The 16,763-nt window shown below is 39.9% G+C and overlaps 1 protein-coding gene across 1 annotated transcript in view; it reads right to left on the reverse strand.

Moving 5' to 3' along the window:
* The window catches only part of LOC126457951 (eukaryotic translation initiation factor 3 subunit B), a 68,741-nt gene that overhangs the window by 2,495 nt on the left and 49,483 nt on the right, over nucleotides 1–16,763 (reverse strand). The window contains exons 5-10 of the mRNA XM_050094683.1: nucleotides 13,146–13,300; nucleotides 9,477–9,681; nucleotides 9,247–9,389; nucleotides 8,344–8,485; nucleotides 7,601–7,796; nucleotides 7,186–7,394 (exon numbers count right to left, since the gene is read on the reverse strand). Of these exons, the coding sequence (XP_049950640.1) occupies nucleotides 7,186–7,394; nucleotides 7,601–7,796; nucleotides 8,344–8,485; nucleotides 9,247–9,389; nucleotides 9,477–9,681; nucleotides 13,146–13,300 (1,050 nt within the window). The remainder of the gene's footprint in view (nucleotides 1–7,185; nucleotides 7,395–7,600; nucleotides 7,797–8,343; nucleotides 8,486–9,246; nucleotides 9,390–9,476; nucleotides 9,682–13,145; nucleotides 13,301–16,763) is intronic.

The raw sequence follows: 16,763 nt of genomic DNA on the forward strand, positions 1-16,763 counted from the left end.
ATCTCAAGAAGTTGTTTGTTTACTTTGTTTTTAGGGCACAAAAACAACTAAAGGTCATAGAACACAAATCAGGGAGGGGAAATAAACCCAAATCAACGGAAGGAAAGACACCTAAAAAAAGGGACACTGAGTAAGGTCCATAAAATACGCCATAGAGAAGTGAAGGTCCTGAACTAAAGATCAAATGTCCTTCGCCAAATTGCTACAAAACATAAAAAGTAAAACAAGGTCTACAGCCTGTGCTGATGGCTAAAACATAAATGAGAATGTAAGTGGGAGAGGTGAAAGCGGACGAGGAAGAAATGCGAGAGCTCACAGCAGTCTTGAGAATACAGTTTTTTTCCCCCTGGAGGCAGAGAAAAAGTGGACACTGTGATTCTAAGAGCACCCATTAGTCCTCTTTGTGGAATCGAAGACTGAACGTTCCATTGGAGGAGAGTCATGATAAGGGAAGAGGAGGAGGGAAAAAATGATTTGAGTGCCTCCTTGGAGGGTGCCGAGTGCCAGTCTTTGAAAACACTCTGCTACAGGACGTAGCGGCTGGACAATCCTGCTCCACGAGTTCTACAGAAGTGTCAGCATTCTCCCTCTGTCTATCTTCAGAGTCCAGGGCAGAAAAACAGTTTGTGGTGTGCACCAGGGACACAAAGGTCAGCCAGGTGAAGGTATCATGTGGCGACATTGTCGAGGAGGACCTCCGAGTCAGGAGAGGAGAAAACTGTTTGCCTTTGTTTGACTTCTTGGAGTCTTTCTGATTGTCAGAGGAAGAGTTACATGTTAGTTGGCTGGAGGAATGTAGGAAATCTTTGCGGGAGTATTCCTTCTGTCCCTTTTGGAATGCCCATTGTGTAGCAGGTGACTTCGCCCTGTGAGGCAGAAGTCTGGTGGCTTGTTGCATAGTTGGAGGAGACGGGCATGCTACCATGACATTGGACGATTTCACAACTGCAGTGCTGAATTTGAGGTTGCATGTCTATGTCCTTCGTGGAGCAACATGTAGCAAGAACAGTACTCCAAGTGCCGGATGGTAGAATGCAATGTTTCCGACTAGCCAACAACTTTCGAGCGATCAGGTAAGGCACTTTTTCCTTCACCGAGATCTCCTGGACAGTCTGCTTATCGAGATACATGGGCCAATCTCTACAGGTGGTGGCGCAGTCGCTATTGCAGTTGATACAGACGGGAGGAGGAGGCCAACAATTGCCCACCAGAGCATCCCTACCACAGGTTACATATTTTGCCAGGTGTTGACAGACATTTAAGTGTGGTTGTAATGACAACACTGGTAGCGCCTCAGGTTTGGAATGTACGGTCGGACTGCAATAACTTCATAACTCACTTTGATCTTTGACGGAAAGTAAGAAAAAGAGTGGGTATGGGCACTAAGGATGCATTTACCTTTCTTATCACCGAATGGACTGCAATGACGCCCTGATTGGAGAGGTACGTTAGGATTTCTGTCTCGGTCAGACCGTTGAGCAGCCTCTTGTAAATAACACCATAGGAAGAATTCTTCATTTGATGGGCCTTGACACAAACAGGATAGCCATGGAGGAGCAAAGCTACAAGCACAGTTGTTGGCTTGAGAATCGGAGGTAGTCTCCAAAAGCAAAGTGCCATTTCATAAATAAGAGCAGGATTTCACAGGGCCAGCAATTGCATAAACAACTTTCTGGATAATAAACTGATTTACTGTAGCAAAGGGCTGACCATCTTAAGTATGTGAAACCACGAGGAACCATGGTACAGCTGGGAGGGTCTCTGAATCATTAGCCTCATTCCATTCATAGACATTTACTGTGAGGTGATGATTGGCTCATTGTGAGAAAATCCCCCAGATTGCCAGTGTCTCTGATGATGCAATCCTTCCAACTGTGCGCCCCCCTCAGCAGGGGTGCACCAGTCTTAGGTGATTATTCACACCTCCCGAACAACTAATTGACAATTTGGGAAGGTAGCAGGTCAGGCAGTCACCCCTCCCTGGGCCTGGCCTGTACCAGGGATATGTGCGAACCCTATCTATCAATTCGGGACTGGGAATTACACGTTACCCAATCACCTGTTACGCATCAGACGCCTTCAGGAGGTCACAGGGAGGAAGAAGAGGGAACTCAAACACCGAAGCAAAGGAAGGATAAGAGAAGGGGAACGAAGAAAGAAAAAAGGAACGAAAAACAGAGAGGGTTTTCTGATATCTGTTACTGAAAACACAGAACACCTTTCCAAAAATATCCCAAACATGTTCCCCAAGGCAGGGGGAAAAAGAATAGCAAGATAACGGACATGCAGCACAGAAGGGGAAAGATGCTGCAAAGGCTGGGGCCCCGTGGTAGTCAAGCACGAACCCGCCAAAGAGCGGCGAGCCCCTGGGGTAACTTGTTATTGGTAAAGGACAATATAATGCCAATGTCTGAATGTGATTTGATGAAATTCTGCCAAGCTCTTAACTGTGAATTGGCGAGTAGTAGTGAAACTGGTCCACCTTATATCAACATTACAGGCTATAACAACTTTAAGTGCTGTTTCCCTCACAATTACATCACATCTTGCAGGCATAAGAAAGAAAAAAAAAGTGTGAACTTATTAAGCAGTTTGCATTATTATTTTTAGTGGTGTATGTGAAATAACTAATGAAATTGAAATCGGATAATAGCAAAGTAGACAAATAAATTAATACAGGTTGTGGAAGGAACACGTGTAACTAATTCTGTATGATTACAATAGGGATGTAGTATTAGCAACTACATAAAAGGGAAGATTCTAATCAGTAACAAAGAATGAAGTAAATATAAGAAATCAATGCTACCGTAATTTTCAGAAATAACCCTTCATCCTAGAAGCAGCAATGATTTTGTCGTGTTAGTTAAGTTTCTCTGTTGCCAATGGAGAAGTTTAGCAAGGAGTTAGGCTCACTACCTATTCACTGCATTTTCACATTTGCCAGCAAGACTTAGAGGAAATTTATTCTACCATGGGCAAAACTGCCTGCCTGCATTCTCCTAGTTTGTACTTCATTACATAATATAGAATTTAGCAAAATTGTTTAGTTTGCTAGTTTTTTTGTCAACAGCTGAAAAATAGAAATTAGAAACTGCCAGAGGCAAATTGTTTTTGAAAGAGGCAATCTGACAATATGTACATGAATAATAGGTTTCAGCAAATGCATGTTTTGCAACAAAAAGAACCACAAAGCAAGTAACATTTCAGACATTACCTACAGCATGCGTGCACATGCACACCGCCTTGGATAGGAATAAGGTGAATTCTAGGATAATTTTAAGCTGCATTTAATTTCAAATTAGGCTGGCGCTCAGTGGACAGAAACACTTTCTGCTAATACCTTCTCACAAATAACTAGGATGCAGCACAGCAAGCATTCTAACAATAAATGGATACTGGAGTATATTTTGTCAAACAATGGAAAATCCAGGATGAAATACTGACAGTATTATAGAAAAGGATAAATTTTTAACACTTTTGTGGCTACTTTATGATGACCTGCTTGTTGGCTTTTGTCTCGGGTTCTTTGGCCGATGCTCGTTTGATGATTTTTCTGATGTTTTGCCAGCATGAGTGGCTGGCATTGTCAGAGCTTCACCCTTCCTTACTGGTGATAGACTGAGTTCTGCTCGCAGCCACAGACTATATGTACCTGGTGCGCCAACATCCAAGAGCTCTTCTGTGGTGATTTCAGGTTTGGTTCTCCCCGTTATCTGCAGCGGGCATTCACTGCAGCACGGGAATCCAGGATCCATTTACCTTGAGGCTTTCTTCTTTCTGGTTGAAGCTGTTCTTATGTATGTGCATTTCTATAGCTTCTCAGAACAAGCAGGTGGGAGAGCTCTTGTCTACAGCAAGAACTTCTGTGTTGGCGAATTTTGTTATGTGGTTGCCTCACACACTGCGTGCGCCACGGCCAATTTCTTCACCTGCCCCAACCTGCAATACTATTTATGTTCTGTGATTCTGGTGTTCATTGATCGTCCTGTCATTCCAACAAACTTTTCTGCATTTACATGGTATGTGGTATATTCCCGACACTGCAAGTACTCTTTTCTCCTTTGCCAACCTGAGACACTCTTTGATCATCTTTATTGGTTTATAGTCTTTACACTCTGTCTGCACAATTTATGGTCCATTCTGTCCTCCACTCTGGGAGTGTGTGGCAGAAAGGTTGTACCTGACATTTCTTTTTACGGTGTGTCACTTTGCTGAGTGTTTGACTCTGTGACAATTCCTGTGTAAATGGTGGAGCACTCATTGCTCCTCATAACACGTTCCAGGTGTTGCATCATGTGTCTGAGGTGCTGCAACTCATGTATTCCTCTTGCTCACATTATAAGCATATTAATCATGCCTCTTTCCTGGCTCTGGTGATGATTCAACAGTTTGTGCAGGTTTCAGTCCCTGTGAGTCAGTTTTTGATACATGCTGTGTCCCAGGGTCTCACCACCACTTGTGACCTGCACATGTAGAAACTGTAGCTGTTTGTCCTTTTCTACTTCCATGGTAAATTTTATGTTGGCATGGAGGCTGTTCAGATGTTTTAAGAAGTCATCAATCTGTTTCTCACCATGACTCCAGACAATGAAGGTATCACGACATATCTGTACTACACCTTAGGTTTACAAGGTGCCAAGTTCAATGTCTGCACTTCAAAATGAAAAATCATCAAAAAAATATCAGCCAAAAAACCTGAGAAAGTGTGAATGATGTTCTCTCTCGCCTTTCTGTCATGGTGTGGGGTGATGGGGCTATGTAAAAGTTCTTAAAATGCCTTTTCACCACAACCTGAGGACACTGTATATGACAGAATGGAATGAGCCGTATCACCTTTGCTGTATAGATCACCAGATGACCATAAGAATATGTACCATTAAGACCAATTGTTAGTGCTCCTGGCTCACTGACGTATAAACTGGCCTTGGCCTGTCTGCTCTAGCTGCACATGGGAAAGACATATGAACGTAAAGAACTCAGGACATTTCACCAAGAAGTTGAAGGAACTAAAACTTTGACCAAATGACATCCTGACCAGTTTTAATGTTGTGTCTCTGTTTACCAAAATGCCAATCAGTGACACACTGGAGCAAATTGGTTCTCTTTTCCTCCAACAGATAACCAAGCTCTTTCACGCATGGTTCACCGCGAGTTATTTCACATGGAATGCCACCTTCTACAAACAGCTGGAAGGCATCACCATGGGTAGTCCTCTTAGTCTAGTTGTGGCAAACTTCTTCGTTAAACATTTCAAAGCACAGGCATTGGACTTGGCACCTCGTAAACCTAAGGTGTGGTGCGTATATGTCGATGATACCTTCATTGTGTGGAGCCATGGTGAGGAACAGCTCGGTGACTTCTTAAGACACCTGAACAGCTTCCATGCCAACATAAAATTTACCATGGAAGTAGAGAAGGCAAACAACTACCTTTCTAGATGTGCTGGTCACAAGGGATGGTGAGAAACTGGGACACAGCATGTATCGAAAAATCACCGAACAGATCAATACTGGCACAAACTGTCAAATCACAACCAGAGCCAGATAAGAGGCATGACTAGTAAGCTCGTAACGAAAGCGAGACGAATATGTGAGGCACAGCACATCAGACATGAGATGCAACAACTGGTAAATGTTCTGAGGAGCACTGGGTACTCCACCAGTTACATAAGAAGTATCACAGAATCAAACACATGGCTAAGTGACACATTGGAAAAAGAAATTTTGTGTACAGCCTCTCTACAATACATTCCCAGAGTGATGAACACAGTGGCCGTATGCTGAGCAGTGTAAAAACTATTTATAAACTGACAAAGAAGATCAAAGAGCATTTCAGATTAGAAAAGGGGCCCACTTGCTATGTCAGGAATATTCCGCACATCATGTACATGTGGGAAAGTTTATGTCAGAATGACTGGACAATCAATGAACACGAGGGTCAGAGAACATAGTGGCACTGCAGGTTGGGACAGGTGGAGAAATTGACCATGGCAGAGTACACACTCAGAGATCAAACACAAAGTAAAATTGGCTGACACAGAAGTTCGTGCGATAGAGAAGAGCTATCACACTCACTTGTTCAGAGAAGCTATAGGAACACACAAACGAAGAACAGCTTCAACAAGAAAGAAGAAAGCCTCAAGGTGAACCGATCCTGGATTCCTGTGCTGCAGTGAATGACCACTACACATAACAAGGAAAGAACCAAATCGGAAATGACCACAGAAAGCCCTTTGACACTGGCGCACCAGGTACATATAATCTGTGGCTGCGAACTCTACTACATGAAATAACCAGCAATGGAGCATGAAGCTTTGACAATGTCAGCCACCTGTGCTCACAAAATGACAGAAAAATCATTGAACAAACATTGGCCGATGAATCCAAGACAGAAGCCAACAGGCAGTTTCTCAAAGGACGTATTGCTGCTTCCCATATAGATGAGATGTTCATTCACAGACACGCACAACAAAAAGACTGCTATACATTTCAGCTTTCGGCCAAAAGGCCTTCTCCTAAAGTAGAAAACCCATGCCCCCCCCCCCCCCCAACAATACACCCCTCATTCCTCATTCACACACATCACTGTGTGTGTGTGTGTGTGTGTGTGTGTGTGTGTGTGTGTGTGTGTGTGTGTGTGTGTGCGCGCACTTTAGAAGGCCTTTTGGCTGAAACCTCAAATTTATAGGAGACTCCTGTCCCCTTCCAACAGCAGCAAGAGAGAACCGATTCAGATTACAGACTGCCACTTGTTACAGCAGAAAATGAAATTTCAAAAAATGTGGAGGCACACTTTTAAGCAATTCTCAATTAATGAACACATTAATTTTCACATATTTTTATAAATTAATTTTAACTAATACCTACATAACTGGTTTGTAAATTTGTCACACAACGAAGGGAATCTCTTACAATTATGGCAAAACATCAAATGCATCAGGCCCAGCTTACTGACAAACTTAAGGAATTTCCGATGGTAGGTCCTTATGAAACTAATTAATGACCTGACATATAATGAAGAGTTCAGTAAGGAGTTAAGGAAATAATTGGTGGAGAAGCAAGATTTTAGGCAAATTACTGTCTTTAGTTGTTTGTTTGAAACAAGGAAATGTTGAAGGTCTAGTTCAATTACTATAGAAGCAATACACCTTAATTAAACTTACAAATATATTAAAAGTGGTCTCACCTTCGCTTTCCAGACTGTCACTGCAGTAACAACATACCGACCTGTTGGGTCCCACTCAATATGTGACACATTAAAATGTTCTGTTGTATTCATTATAACAAAATCATTTGTGTCAACAAACTCCAAAGATCCAGCATCGCTGGCTAAAACAATGAACTGCCCGCATGGTGCCCAATACATTTTGTTACAGTTCCTCTTCTCAAATTTTTCTGAAAAGCATAACCTCTGCTAATACTGGTACATCTTCAAATTTACATAGAAATAAATGTGATCAAAGGAACATTACTAACAAGAGAAGTAAAATTCAGAATAAATTAAAAAGGAGTTAGCCTATGTAGTTTATTATAAATATATATTTCTGAAGATGTACACAAAAAGTACTACACATAAATGTGCAGGAAAGATGAGAACATACTCAGGAGTGTTGGTGCTTGTCCTGTTTTGACACCATAGAAGCTTACACTAGTATTGTTTGTATCACCATGGATAATTGCAAACTTTGAACCAACTGGTTCCCAATCAAACTGCAGGATGTTTTCTTTGATTTCAACACTGTCTACAGGTATCTGCTTTTCCCTCATGTGAAAAATTTCAAAATTGTAATACATTCCCTGAAAAGGAACACACACACACACATAAATAAATACTGAAATGCTCTAGATTTAGTCAATTCAAAAACTGTATTGTGTGAATCCTTGAAGCTAAACATGAGAAACTGGAGAAAAAACGACACAAGGAGAAGAGTAAATGGGTGTCAAACTAACATAGCATAGCAATTTAATAACACAATGGGGGAAAAACTTTTTCCAAACATGTTTGCGCATTATTTATGACCTGAACAACAATCTGTGTATAGAAAGCTTAAATTTTATCTCACTTATGTAGAATCTTCCAAAGTAAAACAGTTAATTACAAGAGGTTTTCCCTCTATTTACTAGTACAGCATTTTATCTGGATAACAATCAACTAACACTCTGGTACAGTATTTATATTTGCTGCTAACTACCAATCACCAACTGGTTGAAACAACTTTTAATTAAATGACAAGCAGCAGACATGTTATTTGTAAATCTGAGACAACATGATCACAACAAAACAGTTTTATGACAAACAGTTTAACATCTAAACAGAATTAATTACTTGAAAACATCTACTCACACTGTATTTGATTTCATTCTTTTCCTTCCTTGTAAGTTTCATATATCGATTCACATTCACACACAAATAGTCCCCTGTCTTTTGCCAATACATCTTGCAATCTGCGACATTGAAAAGATTCTTTGCTCTGACTTCATTGCGACTGCAAAAAATGCATTTTCTCTTAATCAAGGTTATTTAACATTAACCATTTTTTACATAGATTAATATAATTACATCATTCCATTTACAGTTACATTCCACAAGTGAACCATACATGCAGAGGACTATCATTTGCCACTTTTTTATTCCACTTACATAGGAAAAATTGCAAGAAAACCCGCTTGTGACGAGAAGCTGCAAAATAGAAGCTCATTGCTTCAAAACCTCAAACAGGCACCAAATAGCAAGTCTATTGTTCACTGCATAATTACAATTTACCCCAATTACAAAGTTGGTAGTACACCGTTGTAAATCGGTTTCTCCTCTGCAGAGGAAAGTGCTGCAGCAAAATGAGTAGCATTAATAAAAGTGATTTGAAACATTACTGCCTGTTAAGTTTAACTCTTGTATCAATAAATGTAATTTTTCTGCTGTATTACTCAATATGTTAACATTCAATAATTTTGATATGCTAATGCTTTTGCACATAGTACCCCCAGCTAATAGGAATTAATCAACTGAAGAAATTCTTGTGCCTGTTCCATTTAGCAAAAATTTTGCATTCAGATAAACTAATGTAATATTGGAACATTCCTAACACTAAAATTACAAGTTAGATCATCATGAACCCAGACCTATACCTTTGATAAATGTTCATAACAAATACTGAAGTGTATCTCACATACAATACAAAATTCAGCCTCCAGAAGGCCAACGGCAATCCTCTGAAATATATATAGTTGCAGTGGAACAGTAGCATACCTTGGTATCTCAAGAAGTGAAACTCTGGCTGGCACGTCCTTATCTTCTGCTACCCAGTATGCCAAAACATTATCAGATGGTGACCAGCTGAAATCTCTTATACCAGTAATCTTTATACTCTTCTTGTCCAGTAAACCAAATGACTGAAACATCCAAAGATTTATAGATACAAACAATGATCTGTAATGATGTCAAGATATTTCCCATAGAAAATATGTTCATACACTTACCGGCGTTTCATAGACACTAAGAATATCAGTACCTAATTTTGCAAAATATCTGTCATCGTGAGACCAACGAAGAATTGGCCATATTGTCGTTGTCGTCGTATCTAGAGGAAATGATCTTTTTTCCTGTCCAGTGCGAATGTCCCATGCAATTGAGGTTTTTTTATCACTATGATCATCAGCTACTGGCGAACAAGTAACAAGGTATCTGTAAAAATAGATTAGAAACCATCTGTCTAACCATTTCTTGTCCGTATCTGCAGTTTATTTAGGGGTTAATTCCACTATTTGCTCAAATTAGAACAATACAACTGAATACTCAACACAGAATTTTATTCAAATATAAGTCTGAATTCCTGAAAATTAAAAGTATTGCACACCATGAGAACAATTGCAATATTTCAGTTTACTATAATCAACAGAAATTACAAAATGATGGGTGGAAGTATCTACTTATATTTGCTTACACAAACAGTGTACATATACAATTAAAAGCACAGTTGTTTACTAGTCTCTTTCTGATGACTGTAAGGCTACATTTTCGACATACAGTATTTAACAAATATCTTACTAAAATAGATCTTTCTTCTAGAACTCTGGTTCTAACAGTTACCATTTCTGAAGAACACTTTTCTCAAATGAAATACAGTGACAAACGTAAAGGCTGGAGTAAACATTCTCATTATAGATTACAAAAACTTCAGATGAAGGATGTGTTTAAAGTGACTAATGCTCGTTTCAAAAATCTTCCTGGAATTCACATGGATTTTGATTCAAGACTGACTTGGGCTACCATTACAGAGATTACCACCAAAGTGAAGTAAATTAAAAAAAAATACTGATTAACAAAAACTAAGTGTCACAGAGAGACGATATATTCATTAAGAATGAATGAATCTGGCCAATTTCCGTCAAGTGATTTTAAGCAGATAATAGACACCTAGTGAGAGCGTTTTCCTGGTACACACAAGATAACAAAACCTAAGTATTTTAAATTATGGACAGATACAACCTAGAAGAGACTAACTAAATAACTCATCGCATATGTAAGGCTGGCTAATCACTGGCAGGAAAAAAATGGGAAGGGCCAATCACTGAGACAAATGTCCAGCACTAAATCTTAAAAATCATTCCTTGCTCCAGCAGAAAATTTATTATCTCTCAGAACCACAAGAATGGTGTGTGTGTGTGTGTGTGTGTGTGTGTGTGTGTGTGTGTGTGTGTGTGTCAAATACACAAAACCTGGTAATTTGGAAAAATGCTGTAATTGTAAACATAATGGATAATGCCTGAAGCACCCACACGAGGATGATGAAATGAAATAGGTTGAGAACACATTTGATGTTACTTCAGTGGGGCAGGGGGACTTTGAAGTATGAGCCCACTTAACAGAATGTTGCATCACCTGTTGACAGGATGTGGGCAATGATTTGCTTGGCAAGGCTGTCATAACACTGATGTATCCTATGTTTCCCATTTACAGTACCACTCCAAACACAGCTATTTGTGTTGTGATGTTAACAGCAGCCCAGGCTTGGAACAGTGATTCTGTAGACTCTGTGCTGCCAGCTGCCAACCAAAGGTGCAGGATGACACACAATGGTGTAGGGACCCTGTTACGCGCTCTTGGGTGACAGATACAGATGTGAAGGAGTTACAATATGGTGATCCTTCCTCGTGGTGGTTAGATGTGGTCAACTGGAATTTTGACAGCATGCCTGCCCCCACGTTCCTGTGCAGTCTAACATAAGCCACTGACACATCTGAATGCCATATAGATTGCATGATTTGACCAGCAGCCAAATTGAGAACTACTATGAGGCTCCTTCCAAACTTTGCCAGGTGCTGATAATGTCATCTTACATGAATATACAGTGACCACTAGAACCCAGATTTTACGTAATTACATGTCCTATTCCTTTATATGTAATTATTTTAAAAAATGAAATTTTAACGAATTACACTGAAAGTACCATTACTGCAAATAAATTACAAATTTTACACACTTCTTGGTATAATACATATTTCACACTATACCAGATAATTTAACATATGTTAATATTATTGTGGAACTATTACACATTTTCATTAAGTTCCATAAATTTTCCTTATATAGCTAGAAGGGGGGGGGGGGGGAAGTTAAGTTTTATTATTGTGTTTCTCACACTGTTGTCCATCCCGTTGCACTGAAAATGGTAAATGCCTCAGTATGCGGTGCTTAATCACTTTCAATTCTTGTACTTTTCTTGAAAGCTGTAGCTTTTGAGGCTCCACAATATGAGCCAGAGAAATTGACCCCAAGGCAGATTTATGTCTTTCCTTCAGTATGTATAGGAATGTGATGTTACCTGATGTTAAATACAACTTCACTATACCTACATTATGCAAGACACCTAGCAGTGTGTTGAGGGACCTTTGTGTATCACTGTCACTCCTCCCTCCACCACCCCAGTTGTGAATGGTGGGCAGAAGAACAATTGTTGGTAAGCCTCAGGTTGAGCTTGAATCTCTTCATTTCAGCTTCAACATCTTTTCACTAGATACATGTATGAGAGAGTAATATATTGGTAACTTTTCTAAGAGCATGTGCTCTCTGAATTTTAATACTAAACCACACTGTTATGCACAACTTCTCTCCTAAGCATCTGCAACTGGAGATGACAGATTATCTCCATGATGATTTTGCATTTACTACATGAACCTGTAATGAAAAGTGCTGCTGCACTTTCAATCATCTTATTTCCTCTATCAATCCAATCTGACTAGTAAAACTTTTAAGACACGCCCTTTCCTGATGATTCTTCTAATGAATCTCATTCTAGTATGTGCCTCACCTGTGATTAGTTGTATGTGGACATTCCACTTTAGCTCACACTAAGTGGTTACTTCTACGTTTTTATGGCAGTTACGGTGTATTGTGATTTGTCATCAATAGCATAATGAAACATTAGTGGATCTCTGTCTTTTGATGATCAACACACTACATTTATTTACAGCCTCAGTCTACTGCCAGTGCCTGCACCAAGATCTTTAATACATATTGTAAATATGTGGAAACCCTACAAATCTCTCCTGGGATACACCCAAATATACTTCTAAGTCCAAAAATCTAAGTCCAAAAATCTAAGTCCAAAAATCTAAGTCCAAAAATCTAAGTCCAAAAATCTAAGTCCAAAAATCTAAGTCCAAAAATCTAAGTCCAAAAATCTAAGTCCAAAAATCTAAGTCCAAAAATCTAAGTCCAAAAATCTAAGTCCAAAAATCTAAGTCCAAAAATCTAAGTCCAAAAATCTAAGTCCAAAAATCTAAGTCCAAAAATCTAAGTCCAAAAATCTAAGTCCAAAAATCTAAGTCCAAAAATCTAAGTCCAAAAATCTAAGTCCAAAATCTCTACACTGAGATGACTCTTCAATCCCACAACACAGCTGTTCTGCGCATTTGTATTTTGTTCATTAGGCAGCAGCGTAGAACTGTACTCAATGCCTTCTGGAGATCAAGGAACAAAGCATTAATCTGGGTGCCGGTAAATGATGTCTCCTGGGTTTTGAGGACGAACAAAATGAACTGGGTTTCAGACAATACAGCTACTTTACTAACATGAAAGACTTTTCCACAGTGCATACCAATAAATTAATGTTATCCACAAATTAAAATTTGACAGAATTAACTTACTTTTCACAAGGTGAAAAATTAATAAACTGAATTCCAGGATGTGAAAATCTGAGTTTATCAAATTTTTCTCCATACCACAAAGCCACACCTTGCTTGTGGAAGGTAGCAAGGTAAGTTCCGAGTGGGGACCATATTGTGTGGGACTCTGACCAGCGCTAAAACAGAGCAACATCTAGTAATGAAACATCACAAAGAATTAAACAACTGTTACAAAAGCATGGAGAGTCTATTGTTCAAATACTAAATACCAGAAATAATGTCAAATATGCCAATGTTATTTCACAATTAATACTGTGAAGGATCTGGAGGGGTGACATCAGATGGGGCTGACTGTACACAAACTCCATTGCTAAGCACTGGTTACACAAAAGAACTGGAATAAAAAGGAACCCCATTCAGATCTGTGAAAATAGATGTACTGTACCAGTAAATATAAAACTGTCATCAACCTTAAAAATTTTTTTTACCATGACAGTGCTTTACTAGGCATGGTCCTACTGGAAGTGGCATGCTATGGCCTTCCTCCAAATCTCTGAACTGGCTAATCCACAACAGAGTTATAGGGGATCTACAGTTCATCCGACACCTCCGAGAAAGCAAGGTCAGCCAACAGTTTTGCCAAACAGCCCACAGTTATTGTGTACATAACAGTTTGCAGAAACCCCAGCATTAAATTGTATATGAAGGATGCAAAGACTGTTGCCAACACACTTCCAAAATCAGTCAGCAGCGTAACTAAAGCTGAAAATGTTCTGAAGTTATGTACAGAATTAATTACTGTCAGAGAGAGAGAGAGAGAGAGAGAGAGAGAGAGATTTAAACGTATCTGTTATTCACTCCCTTCTTGAAACTTCACCAGTTAAAGGAGGTATGAAGAACTACAATGCCCCTTCAATCCAAGGCTTATCATAAATTTGATGTAGAGCTTTTAATTCTATACTATTTCTCCACATGCTTACAAGTTTCTGCAATCATCTGATTTTGTCCTTCTACTGCGCCCAAATTCATTAAGGAAGCTCAGCTGCAGTATAAATGTGAACCCAAGTAATTCTAATTCTTAAGTAACTTGAAGGATGGAGTTTCATGTGTGGAACCACGTGAACTGTTTGTGGCCTTTGTGTTATGTGAGATCCACATCAAGCTACACACAGATTTTAAGGCAGGAAATATTGCTGGACTGACTTTGGATACTGCTGATGCAGCAGCCAGGGCACATGTATTCACGATTCAGAGTATTCTTTCTGCTTTCAAAAAGATTGTGTATACACTGCCTGTGAAGAAACTGAATGCAGAAAGGTTGTTTAAAATATGATTAAACTGGTTACTCAAGAGTGCCATGACTATGTTGAAAATTTGGTTGAGTTGGGGCCAGTTCATAATGTAGAAAATTGGGAGGGTACAGCCAAATTTATAAATTTGATTAGGACCTGGTGGCAAAGTGTTAACCCTTTAACTGCTCTGGACATGTTAACGCGCATGCCTTTGTACCTGTCCCTGTGTGCTCTGAGCGTGTTTACGCGCGCCACCAGTCCTTCTACCTGGTACTCTTGAATGTGCGCATGCATAGACACATTCAGAGTTCCAGATAGAAGGACTAGTGGCACGTGTAAACACGTTCAGAGTATACAGGGAAAGGTGCAAGGGCGTCTGCGGTAACACACCTCTGAAGGGAATTCAGCATAAGGAAGAAATGCTACAGACTCTGACCAATAAAGCAGCATACATGTGTTATACTTTCCTGGATAAATTTATTACTTAAGCACAATTCAGTCTATACAGACAATTAGTGTGATGTCAGTATTATATCTCACTTAGGCAGTTGTTGGAAACTGGAAAGAAATTGAGACTCATGAGTATCTTAAAACTAAATGTGCATCAACAAGAAAAGCTGAGAATTTTAGAGAAGCTGAGAATTTTAGAGAAGCATAGTTGTGATGAAAGTACCATGAGCAGTTATGTGATATTAGTGATTCATTTTTTAATTTCAATATCAGTAATGATGATTTCAAACACGTTGAATCTGATCTCCCAGTTATAACATACATTGTTGGTTCCTGTTGCCACACATTGATAAGGAACTTCAATGTACAAAGTGCAGAGATGTTTTGGCAATTTATAGTCTGTGGCAACTGATAAGCAGTTTAATTAGGCAATAGGGCAGAGTGTCAGTAATTCCCATATGAATATCCTGTGACAGAAGTTACATAAAGTTATTTATACAGAGAACCAAAGAAACTGGTACACCTGACTAATATCATGGAGGGCCCCAGTGAGCATGCAGAAGTGCCACAAAACAACATGACGTGGACTCAACTAATGTCTGAAGTAGTACCGGAGGGAACTGACACCATGAATCCTGCAGGGCTGTCCATAAATCTGTCTGTCGGAATGCACAATGGACATGAATGGATGCAGGTGATCAGATAATGCTTACGTACGTGTCCCCTGTCAGAGTTGTTTATAAACGCGTCAGGGGTCTCATATCACTCCAACTGCACACACCATTACAGAGCCACCACCAGCTTGAACGGACCCCTGCTGACATGCAGGGTCCATGGATTCATACCTGTACACGCCCATCCCCTTGATATAATTTGAAACAAGACTTGTCTGACCAGGCAACATGATTCCAGTCATCAACAGTCCAATGTCAGAGTTGAGGGGCCCAGGCGAGACGTAAAACTTTGTGTCGTGCAGTCATCAAGGCTACACGAGTGGGCCTTCAGTCCCGAAAGCCCATATTATCGATGTTTCATTGAACGATTCACATGCTGACACTTTTTGATGGCCCAGCATTTAAATCTGCAGCAATTTATGGAAGGGTTGCACTTCTGTCACATTGAACGATTCTCTTCAGTTGTCATTGGTCCTGTTCTTGCAGGATTTTTTTCCAGTCACAGTGATGGAGAATTGACATTTTACCGGATTCCTGGTATTCATGGTACCCTTTCGAAATGGTTCTACAGGAAAATCCCCACTTCATCGCTACCTCAGAGATGCTGTGTCCCATCACTCATCCGCGGACTATAACACCACGTTCTAACTCACTTGAATCTTGATAACCTGCCACTGTAGCAGCAGTAACTGATCTAACAACTGCACCACACACTTGTTGTCTTATATAGGCGTTGCCAGCCACAGACACAAAGGAATTACAGACATTGGCTGCAAGTGACATTGATTTAAATCTATGGGGACAGATGAAAATTTGTGCCAGACCAAACATGGGTTTCCTGCTTAATAGGCAGATGCTTTGATTGTTGGCCATCCAGACACTGCTACTGCATGGACTACCAATGATTGGCAAGGGGCACTACGTTAGTAGTGTGTGGATAAGCTGAGAATTTTAGTCTGGCAGGAAGCATGTTAGGGTAGTCCGAGCAGTTGTGATGATCACTGTCTCCAGATGGTTCAGTAGAGCATCTGCCTAATAACCAGGAGACCTGTGTTCGAACTTCAATCCAGCACAAATTTTCAACTTCGCCCATTGATTTCAATCAATGCCCACTTGCAGCCAATGTCTGTAATTCCTTTGTGTCAAAGTTATTCGACTTTGCAAAAGTTGTTGGTATAACACCTTCCTTCATGAAGCCACTGAATCAGAACAGTAGCAGCTGA

The sequence above is a fragment of the Schistocerca serialis genome, chromosome 2 (genome assembly GCF_023864345.2).
Source record: "Schistocerca serialis cubense isolate TAMUIC-IGC-003099 chromosome 2, iqSchSeri2.2, whole genome shotgun sequence".
In the NCBI taxonomy this organism is placed as follows: Eukaryota; Metazoa; Arthropoda; class Insecta; order Orthoptera; family Acrididae; genus Schistocerca; species Schistocerca serialis.